The sequence below is a fragment of the Balaenoptera musculus genome, chromosome 14 (genome assembly GCF_009873245.2).
Source record: "Balaenoptera musculus isolate JJ_BM4_2016_0621 chromosome 14, mBalMus1.pri.v3, whole genome shotgun sequence".
Lineage (NCBI taxonomy): Eukaryota > Metazoa > Chordata > Mammalia > Artiodactyla > Balaenopteridae > Balaenoptera > Balaenoptera musculus.
Window position 1 is genome coordinate 20,497,114 of NC_045798.1, and position 14,568 is coordinate 20,511,681.

General features: G+C 43.4%; 1 protein-coding gene across 5 annotated transcripts in view; it reads left to right on the forward strand.

Annotated features, from left to right (window-relative positions):
* The window catches only part of PRR14L (proline rich 14 like), a 56,669-nt gene continuing 42,101 nt past the window's right edge, over window positions 1–14,568 (forward strand). For 3 of the 5 annotated variants that reach the window (XM_036874362.1, XM_036874360.1, XM_036874361.1), the window contains exons 1-2: window positions 1–143; window positions 7,549–8,072. In XM_036874362.1, the coding sequence (XP_036730257.1) occupies window positions 7,599–8,072 (474 nt within the window). In that variant the 5' untranslated portion in view covers window positions 1–143; window positions 7,549–7,598. The remainder of the gene's footprint in view (window positions 144–7,548; window positions 8,073–14,568) is intronic. The other 2 variants (XM_036874364.1, XM_036874365.1) reach the window with 1 other exon arrangement.

Consider the following 14,568-nt stretch of genomic DNA (forward strand, 5'->3'; position numbering starts at 1 on the left):
CATAGAGACGAAGAGGCGGCGGCGGCCGGAGCGCCCCCAGGCTCTCTCGGCTCCGCAGGCTCAGGTAGACTTGGAGGCTACGGGGCAGCGGCTGCAGAGGCCGGGCTGGCGGGGCGAGCGCGGGCCGCGGAGCCGACCTCAGGGTAAGAGGCCGGGGGCGGGAAGGCTTCGGGCGTAGCCGCCCCGCCCTACTCCAGCCTGAGCGGACCCTTCGCCGGGCGGTGCAGGCTGAAGGGGAGCCCGGGCCGCCCGTCCTCTCGGAGCGCCGAAGGGAACGCAGGCTGCGCTGCGGGCGCGGAGCGACCCGGAGAGAGGGCCCCGCGTCGCGAGGGGAAAACGGCTTCTCCGAGTCATGGCTCCGGCGGGGGAGAACGACTCCTTTTCGACCTCGATACGGCGGGGGACCCCCAACTTCTCTCCTCGGGGCGGGCGACGCCCCTTGTCGTGGGCGAACGCGCTTCTCCGGCTGCGGCGCGCTTGTCAGCAGAGGGAGACCCGCTCCCGGGGTGCGAGAGGGCGATTCTGAACTTATTTTCAGGAGGGATAAGATCTCTCTCGATTTGGTCAGCGCCCCCCAGGTGGAGAGAAAGACTCAAGTTGCCTAAAAGTGACAGGGGGCTCTTCCTTCCCTGTAAAAGATAGATTTATTTTCCCTTCTTTATTTTTTATCTTTACCCTGGTACAGAGGGAGGAAGATCCTGAATTTACTTTATGGTGTTAGTCAGCCTTTCTCCCCTCCCCCAGTCGTGTCCACAGAGTGAGCCTCGCTTCTCCGCCCCCGAGCTTATTGGTGTGCCTGGAGCTCTTTTCCCTCGCACAGTGAAGAGCGTGGCGTTTGGAGTGTGATGGATGCAAGCCCGCGTGTGTCCCACTTCCCATCTTTGTGACCTTGACTCATTTCTTAACCTTTTGTCAGTCCTCCCATCTCTAATTTGGGTACTCTCTTCAAAGAATTGTCCTAAGGGTTAAAGGAAATTTTGTGTAAGTGCTTGGTACATAGTAACCTTTTGGAAAACTGTTGCTATTACTGTTACTTAATTTGTTTTTGTTTTTTTTAAAAAAGGAAACTGGTATCTTCCACAGAGAAACACAGATTTTTCCATGCATGTCTCCTCCTCCCATCCCTCCCCACCCCCTATCACTTTCTGAGGAGGCTTTTCCCTGGGGCAGAGAAAGAGGCACTTGTACTGTCTTAGATCCGACCACACTTACCAAATTAACAAAGAGGGCCTCAGTTAGAATAATCTGCAAAAAAGACTGCTTTTGGAAGCAGGTCTGTACTCCAAGAGGGAGACCTGATAGAAGCCAACCTTTCCTTTGTCCACAGAAGCTATCACTCCTTCCCGACTGGTTAGAGATGCCCTCTCCCACTCCCCCTACTTGCTCTAGTGACGAAAAAGCTTCCTTCTATCTGATGTGCACACCCCCCTACACCCAAGATGGAGATTCCAACTTCTTTCTCTTGCTCTCCCAAGAAAAATAAGACTCTAGACCTATGAGAGGAGGACGCTTTCCTGCTGTATATTTGGAGTGGCACAGATGGTTTCTTTTCTCCCCTTCCTTTGAAAAAGGAATGAAAATCTTTTATGCAGAGTCTTTGTCAGTAGAAATCAGGAGTATTTTCACTGTTTCACTCCCCATGTGGAGACAGAGGGATCCTTTTTCTGCATGCTGATAAAGGGAGGAACGGGGGGAAGCCGTGCTTGATGCTATTGAGATTTCTTGTGCACTCCGTGGGGAAGAGCCAGGCCCTGTTCAGTATATGGACTTCCCTGCCCCACTTTCAGTTTGTCTAGAGATCTTGTTCAAAGATTCTTCTTTCTCTGTTACTCAAGAAGAGGCCCCCTTCTCCGAATTCCCTCAGGGAGGGATTGGCTACAGTATCCGAATCTTTGGAAAAGAAAGCCCCTTTCTCAAGGTGAAAGGAGTGTGGTGAACTTCTGAGGGCCTGATCATTATTTTGAGTATTGGCCCTTGTCACAAGTGTGGTAGTGCCTAGTGTTATTAACTGCTTCGTTTGGTTAAGAGCAGCCCCTTTGCTTTTGGAATTAAAGGGAAGGGAGACCGTCAGATGGGATTATTGGGGCACATGGCTTTCTGTTCTGTTGTTTTCTTTGTTTGATTTTTTTTCTTCTTTTGCTTACTGCTGTAAACTTTGTACCCCCAGAACTTTTGTTTTGGGGCATGTTTGAATGACTAAAGTTGCCACTTTGTCAGGTTTTTAGTATTATAAAACGTATTCTAATGAGGCCGAGAGCTGCAATGTTAATCTTTCATTCGTAGTTTCCCCATCCTCCCCTTGGCTTTTGTTATTTGGTGGGATGGGAATTAACACTTCCAAATTGCCTGAAGACACACTGAAGAACAGCTTTCTATCTTTTTCGTATGTAAAGTGTTCTTAAATTACCTTGTTTGCCCTTGAGTACTTGCAGTGGGGATTAGTCTGAGCTCTGTACCACTTTTGTTGGTGTCTATAGGTCTGCTGTGCTGAAACAAACTGAAACAGAAAAGTTATTTAGAGTCTTAGGATTTTTACGGGTAACACAATGCTTTGCGATTATTTTGTTTAATTTGTCCATTGTACATGTGAAAAACAAGCCCAGGAAAGTTCAGTGACACACTCAAGGCCGTGCAGCTAGTAAGCGAGAGGCAGGATAGGGACCCTGGTCTCCCAGCTTGAAGACCAACAACTAGACTGCTTCCCAGCACTGATTCTGCATTTGAAGCAGAAAGACTGGGAGATGATAATTCTCAATTCAAAGGGCTTTCTTCTTTTATTGGAATAATTGTACTGCATACTCCTTATAAACATTAGTCTTCCCCCCATCCCCACCCCTGGGATAAATCCATCCCCTAAACAATGTAATTCTTATTTGTGTTAATGGTAAAGATGACAAGCCAATAGCAGCAAGAGAGAGTTGTTTGTGAATCTATGGGTTATTTTCTGCTTATACCTCAAACTAGGTAATTATCTGGTGTGTTCACTCAGTAGGTTGGTTATAAATCATTAGTAAGGATTAAGCCATAAATCCCTGTCTACATTTTATAAGCATGTGTTACTCTTTCCTCTTACTTCAAGTTTATTTAACACTTTAGTGTAAAAAAATTTATGATTGAGGGAGAGAGCTGACATTTGGAAAGATACTGATAAAGGGATAATACACTTACCGGTTATTCTTTATTGCTTCATATTTGGATCTTGAGATATAACGTTTTAAAAAAATTTTAACACGTGTGATACACGCTCATTGTTTAAAAAAAAGTACAACATGCAGATAAGTCATTCATGATCCCATCACCCAGGGTAACACTGTTAATATTTGGCTTATAGTATTTAAAACAATTTTCCTATATGGATATATATTTTTCCAAAATAAAAGAATCCTAATATTTATCTAGCTTGATAAGACATCTCAGGCAGCTTTCTATGGAGAGGTATATTTCTGTACCATCATTTTTAATTGCTCCATTGCATTCAGAAATTTAAAGAACTTGAATGGTAAAATTCTGTTGTTTCTGCAGTCTTGTGGCATTACCAATATCTTGATAGAGGGAGAAGGTTGAGAGGAGAGTTTAGTGATGTGAGCTAGTGAGCTGAGAATAATTGTAAACTGCTCTAGGCTTGCATCTAAATATGACTTCACCTCTGAGGGCTCCAGCTGAGGCACTTAGCTGTCCTTGGTGACTCCACTTCACATACTGCTGAGAAACTTGAGGACCAGAATCAGGCTGCAAAAAGGAAGGAGTGTCTGTTTTGCTTCAACAGCCGATGTGCCTAGTTGTTTTACAGGTTGAAAAGTCTTATAATTATGTCTCTACCAAACACACGTATCAAGAGATGGTAGTTTTGTGGCGTTTGGCTTTTGTATATTGGAAGTTATCTTTTGGTGACCAAGCTTTACAATTCTGTTTTGGTCCACACCAGTTTGCAACATAGATGGAGGTGTAGGAAAGGTAATGGCACTGTTTTCCCTGAGGAATATTTTGAGCCATTTTATGTGATTATCAATATTGCCTCTTTATGATAAGCATCTGTTTAGGAAGCATGTATTTGTGCGTGATTTTGTGTTCAGAACAAAATCTTGAGTTAGGACTGTGGGGTTGGAAAGGAGTGAGATTTGTTAGAGACACAGCTGGAGTTGGGACCGTTGGTACAAGTGCTAATTGAACGCCATGTGGATGGTCAGATATGGTTATGTCTGGGGATTCAAGTCTGAGCTCTGGGGTAACAGGGGTGCCATTACTAAGAGAGGCAATGGGATCAAAAATAAGCATGTAAGGCTACTGAGAGCCTCTTACTCATCCTGTTTCTCATAGCTGCTTGCATGTAGCAATACTCGATTATTCGCTGGATTGAATGGGTTCTATTTTAGGCATGTTACGTTTTGGGGGGGGTGCCATCCTTGTGAGTGAAACGTAGGTCACAGCTTGAGAAAAAGTTGGGGCTAGGGACGGATTTCTTTTAAAAAAAATCAGCTTTATGAAGATATAATTCATATAACTTGTAATTCATCAACTTAAATTGTACAATTCAGTGGTGTTTGGCATAGTCTGAGTTGTGCAACCATCACCACAATCAATTTTAGAACACTTTTATTGCCCCTAAAAGAAAAACTGTCCATCAGCCACTCCCTTTCTCCAACTGTTCCAGCAGTAAGTGGTCACTAATCCACTTTCTGACTCCAGATTTGCCTGCTGTGGACATTTCGTGTAAGTGAGATCTTATAATATGTGGTCTTTTGTGCCTGGCTTCTTTTACTTACATAAGGTTTTCAAGGTTCATCCATGTTGTGTCATGAATCAACACATCATTTCTTTTCATAGTTAAGTAATACTCCATTGTGTGGATAGACCACATTTTGTTGATCCGTTCATCGGTTGATGGACATTTTGATTTGTTTCCACTTTTTGGCTCTTGTGAACAGTTCTGCGGTGAACATCCGTGTACAAGTTTTTGTGCGGGCATGTGGTTTTTGCATGGGCATGTGGTTTTTGCACATGTTCCTCAGAGTGGAGTCGCTGGATCATGTGGTTACTCTGTGCTTAAAGGGACAGTTTTGAGTCATCCTCTTATCAGAGAAGCTGCACGAAAAGGTGAGGTCATCAAAAAAGTGAAGCCTGGGAAAGGGGTGTATCGAGGGTTGACCTTGAGAACACCCACACTTTGGCAGGCAGGGAGACCCACGGAGCTTGTCTCCACCTTCTCTTCTACAGTAGTCTTTCCTGCACTTACTCTTTCGGTGCGTATGTGGTGTGACAACCAAAAGCTGGATTGTTATCTGTCGATGGGAAAGGGAAACTGAACCAAATTAAAAGGAGCACTCCCAACCTTTTGGGAGCGGGGGCATCAAATAGCAGTTTCACTTTATCCCTTAACCCCCACGTACACACACACACACACACACACACACACACACACACACACACACACACACACACACACACACACACACACACACACACACACACACACACACACACACACACACACACACAAAATGGCTTAAAATCTAAAGTACCCCTAGAAATCCAGGAGCTAGAGGAGAAAGGGGAAGACTAGCTCCAGAAAGGATGCCTTTGTCAGCACGGTTTATGAAAGTCCCCTGTGAGTCTCACCTCACTCCTTTGCATGCCAGTGCGTCTCTCCTTGCTTCTCTTTTGGATTCAGGTTTCTTCACCAGCCCTCCTGTGTTACCTCAACCTTATGGACCAGCAGTCTGCTTTCCTGTAATTTCTAGTATTTGTATTTAAGTTAGTGGTGTCGCGTTATGTCCTTTCACCTTTGAGTAGGGTTCCTTGAAAACACTAAGGCGCTCGCTCAGCAGATGAGAGCATAGGGACGTGAGTAAATCAGCCACCACAGGTTGGAAAACCAGGAGAAAGGCAGAATGGTCTGGAATGAGAGGACCTGTCCTCTGCCCTTCCTCAGCCCCAGCTCCAGTCCAGACAGCACAAGCCAGTGTAGGGGACCTTCTGTCAAGGAGGAACAGTCGTCAACCCAGGAGTGCTCAAGGAGCGGGCTGCTCATTGACGGGGAGGCAGAGCATGTGCCTTTGTGTAAGCGGCATCGGTGGGCTTCCCCCCATAATCAGGGTATGAACAGAGACAGGGCCCAGGGCTGCTGGGTCGTAAGGAGGGAGTTACCTGGTGTCTCGGAGAGTCCCTCATGCTCAGAAATCTGATCGTGGTTGGTGGAGAGACGGTGAGACAGCCTAACAGTCAAAACAGTTCCCTAGCGAGCTCTGGGTATTACTTGTATGTAACATGTTTATTTTGGAGAAAGATGGACATTAGGAAGTGGTGAGAGTACATCTGAAACATCCTTTCCTACGTGCATTTCGGCCAAAGGGATCTGCCGTCAGTACTTCTGATAAATTCTTGTTATCAACTCGGAGATTCCAAATATTTCTCACCTTCTCTCTCCTCCTGTTTAGGGTTAAGGAAAACATCAAGAACGAAAGCGTGCAGTATCTCATTTGGTTATCATTTCCGCCTTGGTCAGGTCAAGTGGATTTTGTGGTGGAAACCACACGCGTTTGGTAGACTAAAATGGAAAAGTTACCGGCCAGGAGACCCTGGTTCTGGGTGTACCATTCCCTATCTGTGTGTGCGTTTGTTTTGATTACTTTAATAATACAGTATCATGAACTACTTAAATATATACATTTTAGCAAATAACCCATGTTCCCATTACCCAATGTGAGAAGTGAAACATGACCAACACAGTGGAAGCCCTGGGTGTCCCCCCTCCTTCCCTCAGTTAACCATGTAATATTTTAGGCAGGTCACCTTTACCCTCTTCAGGTGTGGTGTTAGAACCTGTAAGAGGAGGACAACAGCCGCCCTGCTTAGCTCACTGGGTTGTTATGAGAATCAAATGAGTGGTGTCTGTGAAGGCACTTGGAAAATCTCGAGGTGCTGAGTTGAATGAAGTCAGGAAGGATTTGCCCAAGAGCTGATTTAGTCGTGTCGGGTGCCAGCCTGCATAGACACAGCTCAGGTGTTTGGTGAGCACTTTTCTCTATATCTTCTTCCAAAGAGAATTCTTAATGAAGAAAAGTCAGTGAATCGAATTCTACAGAGTCCCTCAGTATATGTTAATTCAGCAAATATTTTCTGAGTACCTGCTATGGGTGAAACAACTATTCCAGGCAGCAGGGATATAGCAGCGAACAAAACGCGCAAGGTTCACGACCTGAAAACAATTCAAAAACCTTCTTTACCTTCTTATTTACATCGGGTCTATCCTTGGATGCTTAGACTTGTCTTATTCTCATCTACATTTGATGAGATCTCACTTAAATCCAGATTTATACTAAGAATTGTTCACAAGGCAGTATTTGCATTGAAATTAGACAGATGTCTATTAAAGGTTTAAGGTATTTATTTTCCTCAAACTCAGTCTCTTACAGAGAATTTTTTGGTGCCAGATAATGCTGGCATTTGAGGTAGACTTTTTTGCCTTTGTTTTAGCCAGTTTAAGCTGAGACAGCTTTCTACTACCCTGCAAGGTTTTAAACTTTTATCCCTTCCTTTGATTTGTGTCAGGGTGAGCCGTTTGGTGTAAAAGACTTGACTCCATATCTGCATCTGCCCCCATGCTGTCATCCGGCGTAGAGACCCAGCCCGTTCCACTTGATTCCTCCATGTCTGCCGAGGTGCAGGAATTATACTCTGAACTCCCAGTGAGTGTCTCCAAAGAGCTTCATGCTGACCCTGAGCCAAGTGCGATTCCAGATGTAAAACCTGGAGCCTCAAGCTCTCGTATAAGTCAGAGTAGGGCAGTGCCCTTGGAGCTGCAGAGGACTCCTGTGGAAAGTTGTCGCGAAGAAACCCCTGAGACCTTGGACCATGGGGGTGAGCCTGGGCGGTGTGGGCTGGTGGACCCCACAGCAGAAGGTTCTGTGGCTTCTGGGATCTTGGATAGGGAAGTGAAAGCCAAGAGCATGGAGCAAAAGGTCTTCAGAGATGGAGGGGACCAGGCGGAGATTGTAAGAGACCCCTGTGAGGGAGCAAAGGAAGACACACGTCAATATTCCACAGCTGCTGAAGAGAAGCTCTGCCCCAGCCAGGTAAGAAATGAGATCTTGATGCAGATCAGTTGAGTGGGGATGGCATCTTTCCAGCTGGACTAACACTTCGCAGGATAAATTACAGAGTCTGACAGGTAGCTTATGATTTATTCTTGAAACATTTCCAAAATGTTGATTTTGATGTTAACTTTCTTTTGATGATTTTTAAAAACATTCGTGTCGCATCAGACACTTGAGAGGAAGTGCTTATCTCATGAAAACGTGTCAGTCCTCTCACACAGCTACTGTATATGGAATGTTGAGTCTCTTTGTGATGGTCATGTGGGATTTCTGTGTCTGATGTTAAGGAACGATGTGTACTCGTTCCTTGAGTTTTGGTAGCGTCATGGTTAGGATAGAGTGAGGTGTCACAGAGGTATCTTTGAGGGAGACTGTTGACCCAGCTAGGGCTTCATAGGATGGATACCCTCGCGGGGTCTCCATATTTCAGAAGTAAGTCCTAAGCTTTGTAGGTCTAGAAACGACTTGTATCTTTTGTACGTCAGAGGTGATGATCTCCAAAGGACTGATCCAAGCTACCCCCCTTCATGATCCAAGCTACCCCCCTTCATGAGAGGCTGAAGCTTAAATCAGAAAGCCAGTTCTTTAACTAATACACGGTGAAAAGTGGAATCACTGCTTGGCGTGGCATGGAAAATCCCATCTCTGTGAATTTGATATTGGAGTAAGAGGGATTAGTTAGGTGAGACTAATGGTTAGTGAGCTAAGGTAGCCTGATGAACCCCAGTTCCTAAAGGAAGTTTTACCTGCCAAGTGGACTAGAATGCTTACTCTTTGCCCTGGATGGTGCCTTAGATCAAGAGTTAGTAAACTTTCTGTGTAAAGGGTCGTACAGTAAATATTTTAGGCTTTGCAGGCCATATGGCCTCTGTTGAAACTACTCAACTCTGCCATTGTTGCTTGAAAGCAGGCATAGGTGATTCTTACAAAAATTAGTGTGGCTGTATTCCAGTAAAGTGTTGTCTATAAGCACAGGCTGTAGTTTGTAAACCCCTGCTCTATGTACTAATAAATTCGTATTCTCTGGGCTTCCTGGGCTAGGCTCCATTCCCCACCTGATAAAAATACATCATTTATTTACACAGGTTACAGGGCAATTGACTGTCATTAGTAGGCTGCGTATATTAACCATAATTAAGAATAGATAAAGCATGAAGTAACAGTTGAACAAAATATCAGATTTTATGCTGTGGTGACCTATCCTTAAAAATATAGTTAAATGAGCAACGTAACAGATCCAGAAGTTCCTTACTCCTTGTTATGGTGGGCTGCGTCTAACAAGATGGAAAGTTTTCTTCATGTAAAATTTGATATAAAATGAAAGTATGCATATATAAATGAACACAACATACTTATATCAGTACACGTATATACACACATATATACGTACCACCCAACCCGAGAACTAGAAGATTACTGTTTCCCTATTCCTTTTCTAAACCATTCCCTTTCTCCTTTTTAACTCCACCAGAGGTAAATTACATTTTGAATTGTGTAAAGCAAAATGAAATTTAATAGATATAAATGCAAGATTTTGTACTTGGTTTCATAAAGGGAACTACACACAAGTGGAAAACAGAAGTGAAAAACAGAAGCCCTACAGGTTTTAACTGGTTAATTAGAATAGACTCTGTAGCTGCCAAGAAAAGCCAGTTTGCTCTTAATATACATTAACAAAATGTGTTGCCTGGACAGAGGTGGTGGTTGTGTGCTTGTGTGCTGGTTCGCCTGTACCTAGAGTATCATCCTCATGGTTCTCTCTCCCCTACGCCCCCAGCACTCAGATGAGCTCAAGATACAGGGAGGATGGGGTGGGGGGCAGAGGGGAAGCAAGGAATGAGTCAGTGTTGGGGTTCCTGGCCAAAGCAGAGCCTGTCCCTTCCTTTTCACATTGAGCCTGGGGTCATGTGGGAGGAATGTATTCATGGATAAGGATTCACACTAAGGACACAACGTGAAAATACCCCATTGGAAGCCAAGTTGCTGGGTCTTCCTGAAAACTCAGGAGGAATGAGAGAAGCCTTTGAGACTTTGGAGGGTTGAGCAGAGCAGTTCTGTTGGGCACAGTTAAGCTCAGGGGAAGACGGGTGGGACGGGGCAGCTCCTGACATTCTTAGGTCACAGCACCATTGGAAATCTGGATGAATGCTGCAGGCCTCTCAGAAAAGCAGACATGCCATCCTGGAAGGTCTGCAGACTCCAGACATCCTTGGACCCCAGGTTAACTCTTGCTAGATTGGCAAAACACCACAAACATAGTCAAAAGACAACTGACAAATTGGGAGGACATATTTGCAACGTATATCATGGATAATGGGCTTATATCTCTACTGTATAAAGACCTGTTAAATTGGGGAATGAAAAAACTCAATAGAAAAATGGAGGAGACACTTGAGTAGATAAGTCACTGCATGCGTGTGTGTTTGTGTGTGTGTGTATTGTGTTTAAACACATGAAGATGACCGACCTCACTCATAATTAGAGATGCAAATTTAAACAACCCATGATACTACTTTTATGAAACCTATCAGATTGGTGAACATGAAGAATTGGCAAGGCTGTGAGGAAAAAGGCTGTTCTCACACATGGCTGGTGGGAACGCATACTGATACAACCTTGCAGAAGAGGAATTGGGCTACACTTAACAAAACTATGCCCTGATCTGTTGACCCAGAACTCTCATTTCTACAGAGTATCTACCCTGAAGATACACCTCCCACAGCATAAAAATATGTATACACAAGGTTATTGTTTGAAGTGTAGTTTATTATTGCAAAATGTTGGAAGCAACCTAAATGTCCACATATAGGAGACAGGTTGAATAAACTATGGTATATAAACATCCTTCCCTGGAGCCCTGTGCAACTGTAATAAAGAATGAAGATCTCCATGTACAGGTACAGGTGTCCCCTAGACCACTTCTGCGTTTGGTGATTCTCTGGAATTCACAGGACACTGCACATGGTCAGATTCACAGCTAAGATTAATTACAGTGTAAGGACATAAAGCAATCAGCAAAGGGAAGAGGGGCATGGGGGCAATGTCTAGAGGAAATCACGCACACACTCCCAGGAGTGCTCTCCGAGTGTAGTCACACACACTTCACTTCCTCTGGGAACAAATTCTGCTCATACATGTGAAATGACTACCATGGAAGCTTGTTAGAGTTCAGGCTGGTCACATGGGCATCCTCTGGCTGGCACATACCAAAATCCCAGACGTCACAGGAGGAAAGCAGGGGTTCCCCATGAATCACATTGTTGCATAGGTGTCGTGAGCCACTCTGATCATTTAGGAAGTGGTGGAGACTCTCCTGCAATCTAAGTTCACAGATGCTAGCCAAGGCTACCCTTGTAAGCACGCCTTTCTAAGAATAACAGGCCTGCTGCTGTTAACTCTTCTGCAAAGGAGGATATACTAAGTGAAGAAAGCAAACTGTGAAGGACTTTCTACAGTATTCTCCCTTTCATGCATGAAAGAAGGGGAAATAAGCAAGTGTACAAGTGTATGCTCATTTGTATAAAACCCACACATGTGTACACACAGGAGGAATGAGCCAGAGAAGAACCATATCACTTCTGTGGGGTTCCTGCCCCCCAGATGGCACAACCAGGATCTAATCATGAGGAAACATCCGACAAACCCAAACCAAGGGACTTTCTTTCCAAAAGTTATGAAAGATGAATACGTATGGAACCCTCTCAGTTGAAAGGAGACTGAGGAGGCACGATGACTAAATGCATTCTGGGAGCCTGGATTGGATCCTGGTCCCGAAAAGGGTGTTATGGAGCCGTTAACAAGATTTGAATAAGGTCTTTAGATTAGTTAGGATTTTATTAGTGTTAATAACTATACTGTGGTTATGTAAGATGTTAACATTAGGGAAAGCTGGATGAAGACTATACAAGAAATTTTTTTGACCAATATTTGCAATTTTTTGGTGTATTTAAAAGATTATTTCTAAATCAGATGTTTAAAAACTTTAAAAAATATTATAACAATTAAAACCAAAAAAAACCTCTTGTTGATAGAGGGAGACAGAATTTAACTCAGTATGAGAGGTGCTTTTTAACAGCTAGAACAGTCTAGAAATGGCTTAGATTACTCAGGGAAGTCCTGTTTATAAAGAGGCTCTGACTGTTTGTCAGGAATATAGCAAAGGGGATTCTAACTCGGACAAGCAACCTCAGAGGTAGGTGTTCTTTTCCATGCTGACATTCTGTGATTTTGTTCTAATAGTTGATTTGCCTTTAGCAGCATTCCACAAAGTTTTTTCCTTCAGCTGTTGTTCATCTCAAACCAGAAAAGAGGCCCACAGTCATGCACTGGCTCCAGTTTGGGGAAGAGTACTCAGAGGTTATCACTTAACCCACTCTTCTCTGTTCCCTCTGAACCAAAATCAGTCAAGGCGGAAGGGTACTGACTTCAGCAGAGCTCGGCTCCAGGAATAAGAACTTGCTGTGGTTGTGAAGGACGGCCACCTACACTTTCCGGCATGGATTGCATGAATTAAATGAATTTAATGAAGTTAAGTCTGCTTGGTGAATTTCCCAGTTCATGGAGAAGAACGGCACCAATATTTAGAATTAGAAGTTTACGCTTTTTTGTACCTTGGGCCCTGATGAAACCTAAACTGGTTTTGTTAAATATTCATTTCATTCACTCATTTAACCTCTCTTAAGGTCATTATTAGTTGTGTTTTTGTTTTTTTGTTTTGTTTGTTGTAAAAGAAAAACAAAGTACATGTTATTTTATGAAGCAACTTATTTTTAAATGTTGGTCTTAACTGTTTTTTTGGCTTTTTTTACTGTGGTAAAATACATATAACATTTACCATTTTTATTATTTGTAACGTTTCAGTGGCATTAAGTACATTCACATTGTTGTATAACCATCACCATCATCCATCTCCAGAACTCTTTTTATTTTCCCAAATTGGAACTCTGTCCCCATTAAACAATAACTCCCCATATGCTCTCCCCCAGCCCCCGGTAACCCCCGTTCGCCACCTTTTTGTCTATGAATTTGTCTGCTCTAGGGACCTCATATAAGTGCAATCATACAGTCTTTGTCCTTTTGTGACTGTACTTGACATTTTCTTTAAAGATCCACGTGGGGCTTCCCTGACGATCCAGTGGTTAAGACTCTGCGCTTCCACTGCAGGGGGCAAGGGTTCAATCCCTGGTCGGGGAACTGAGATCCTGCATGCTGTGTGGTGCAGCCAAAATATTTTTTTTAATTTTTTTTAATAAAAAATAAAAAAGATCCACTTAAAAAGTTAAAGTAAATACTGCAGTCATGAAATATTTCAATCATGAAAAGTTAAACCAGCAAAAAAATCATTCTTTCCTGCCTTATGATTGTGTCAAAAAGGTATAAAGACTTGTAACTAGTACTTTTGTCCTTTGATCTGGGATATTCTGTTATCGGGAGGGGAGAAGAAGGGCAAAAACAAGGAGGGGAAAGAGTCTGGGAACAGGTGCGTGGAAGGGACAGCTGCAGGAGGCACGCTGAGTGGTGAAAGAACCGTTCAGCTCTGACCTCTGCACTCACAGGAGGAAGGTCAAGAACTACAGTGCACACAGAGGTTACGGACCAGGATACGGAAAAGACTGGTCTTATTTAAGAATAAAGTGGAAAGACGGGTATGTGACATCCCACACAGGTGATTTGACATTGAAAACTTTTTTTTTCCTGATTTGAACAACCAACTTTATTTCTTTTTTTTAACTGAAGTATAGTTGGTTTACAATGTTATATTAGTTTCTGGTGTACAACGTAGTGATTTAATTTTTGTTTTCTTGGCCGCGCAGTTTGTGGAATTTCAGTTCCCCGACCAGGGATTGAACCCAGGCCATGGCAGCGAAAGCCCGGAATCTAACCACTAGGCCATCAGAGAATTGCCCAATGTGATTTTTGACATTTTTATAGGTTATACTTCATTTAAGGTTATTATAAAATATTGGTTACATTCCCTGTGCTGAACATTACATCCTTGTATCTGTGAAAACTCTTTATACCATGCTTGGTTTTTTGCTTGTTTTTCTTGGTGCTTAGATATAAGCTGTACACAGGGGTAGATCTGCCGGGGTGAATGTGTTGTAAAAGCTTTGGCTTCAAGATACATCATTCATGCTCAACACAGACACAGAAAAAGTTCTGAATTGTCTGTTAGCAGAAACATACGAAGACTCAGTATGCATCTTTTGACAGATATTTGAAGGCATATGGACAAGAGACATCAAGTCAGGAAGCACAATGGCTGTTGATCACCGGAGGCATGTTATGCTATTGGAGAAACTTGTTATTTAATGGCATGTTCAGAAAAGACCCAATCTTATGCAATTTATGTGACTTTACTTAAGGGAAAGGCTGTTACGCTAAATGCCCATTAAGCTTCCTTCCTCGTCACCCTAAGAGTCTCTGATCCTAAGGGAAATTTGCAATAGTGTGAAGCAGCTTGCTGTTTGCTTAA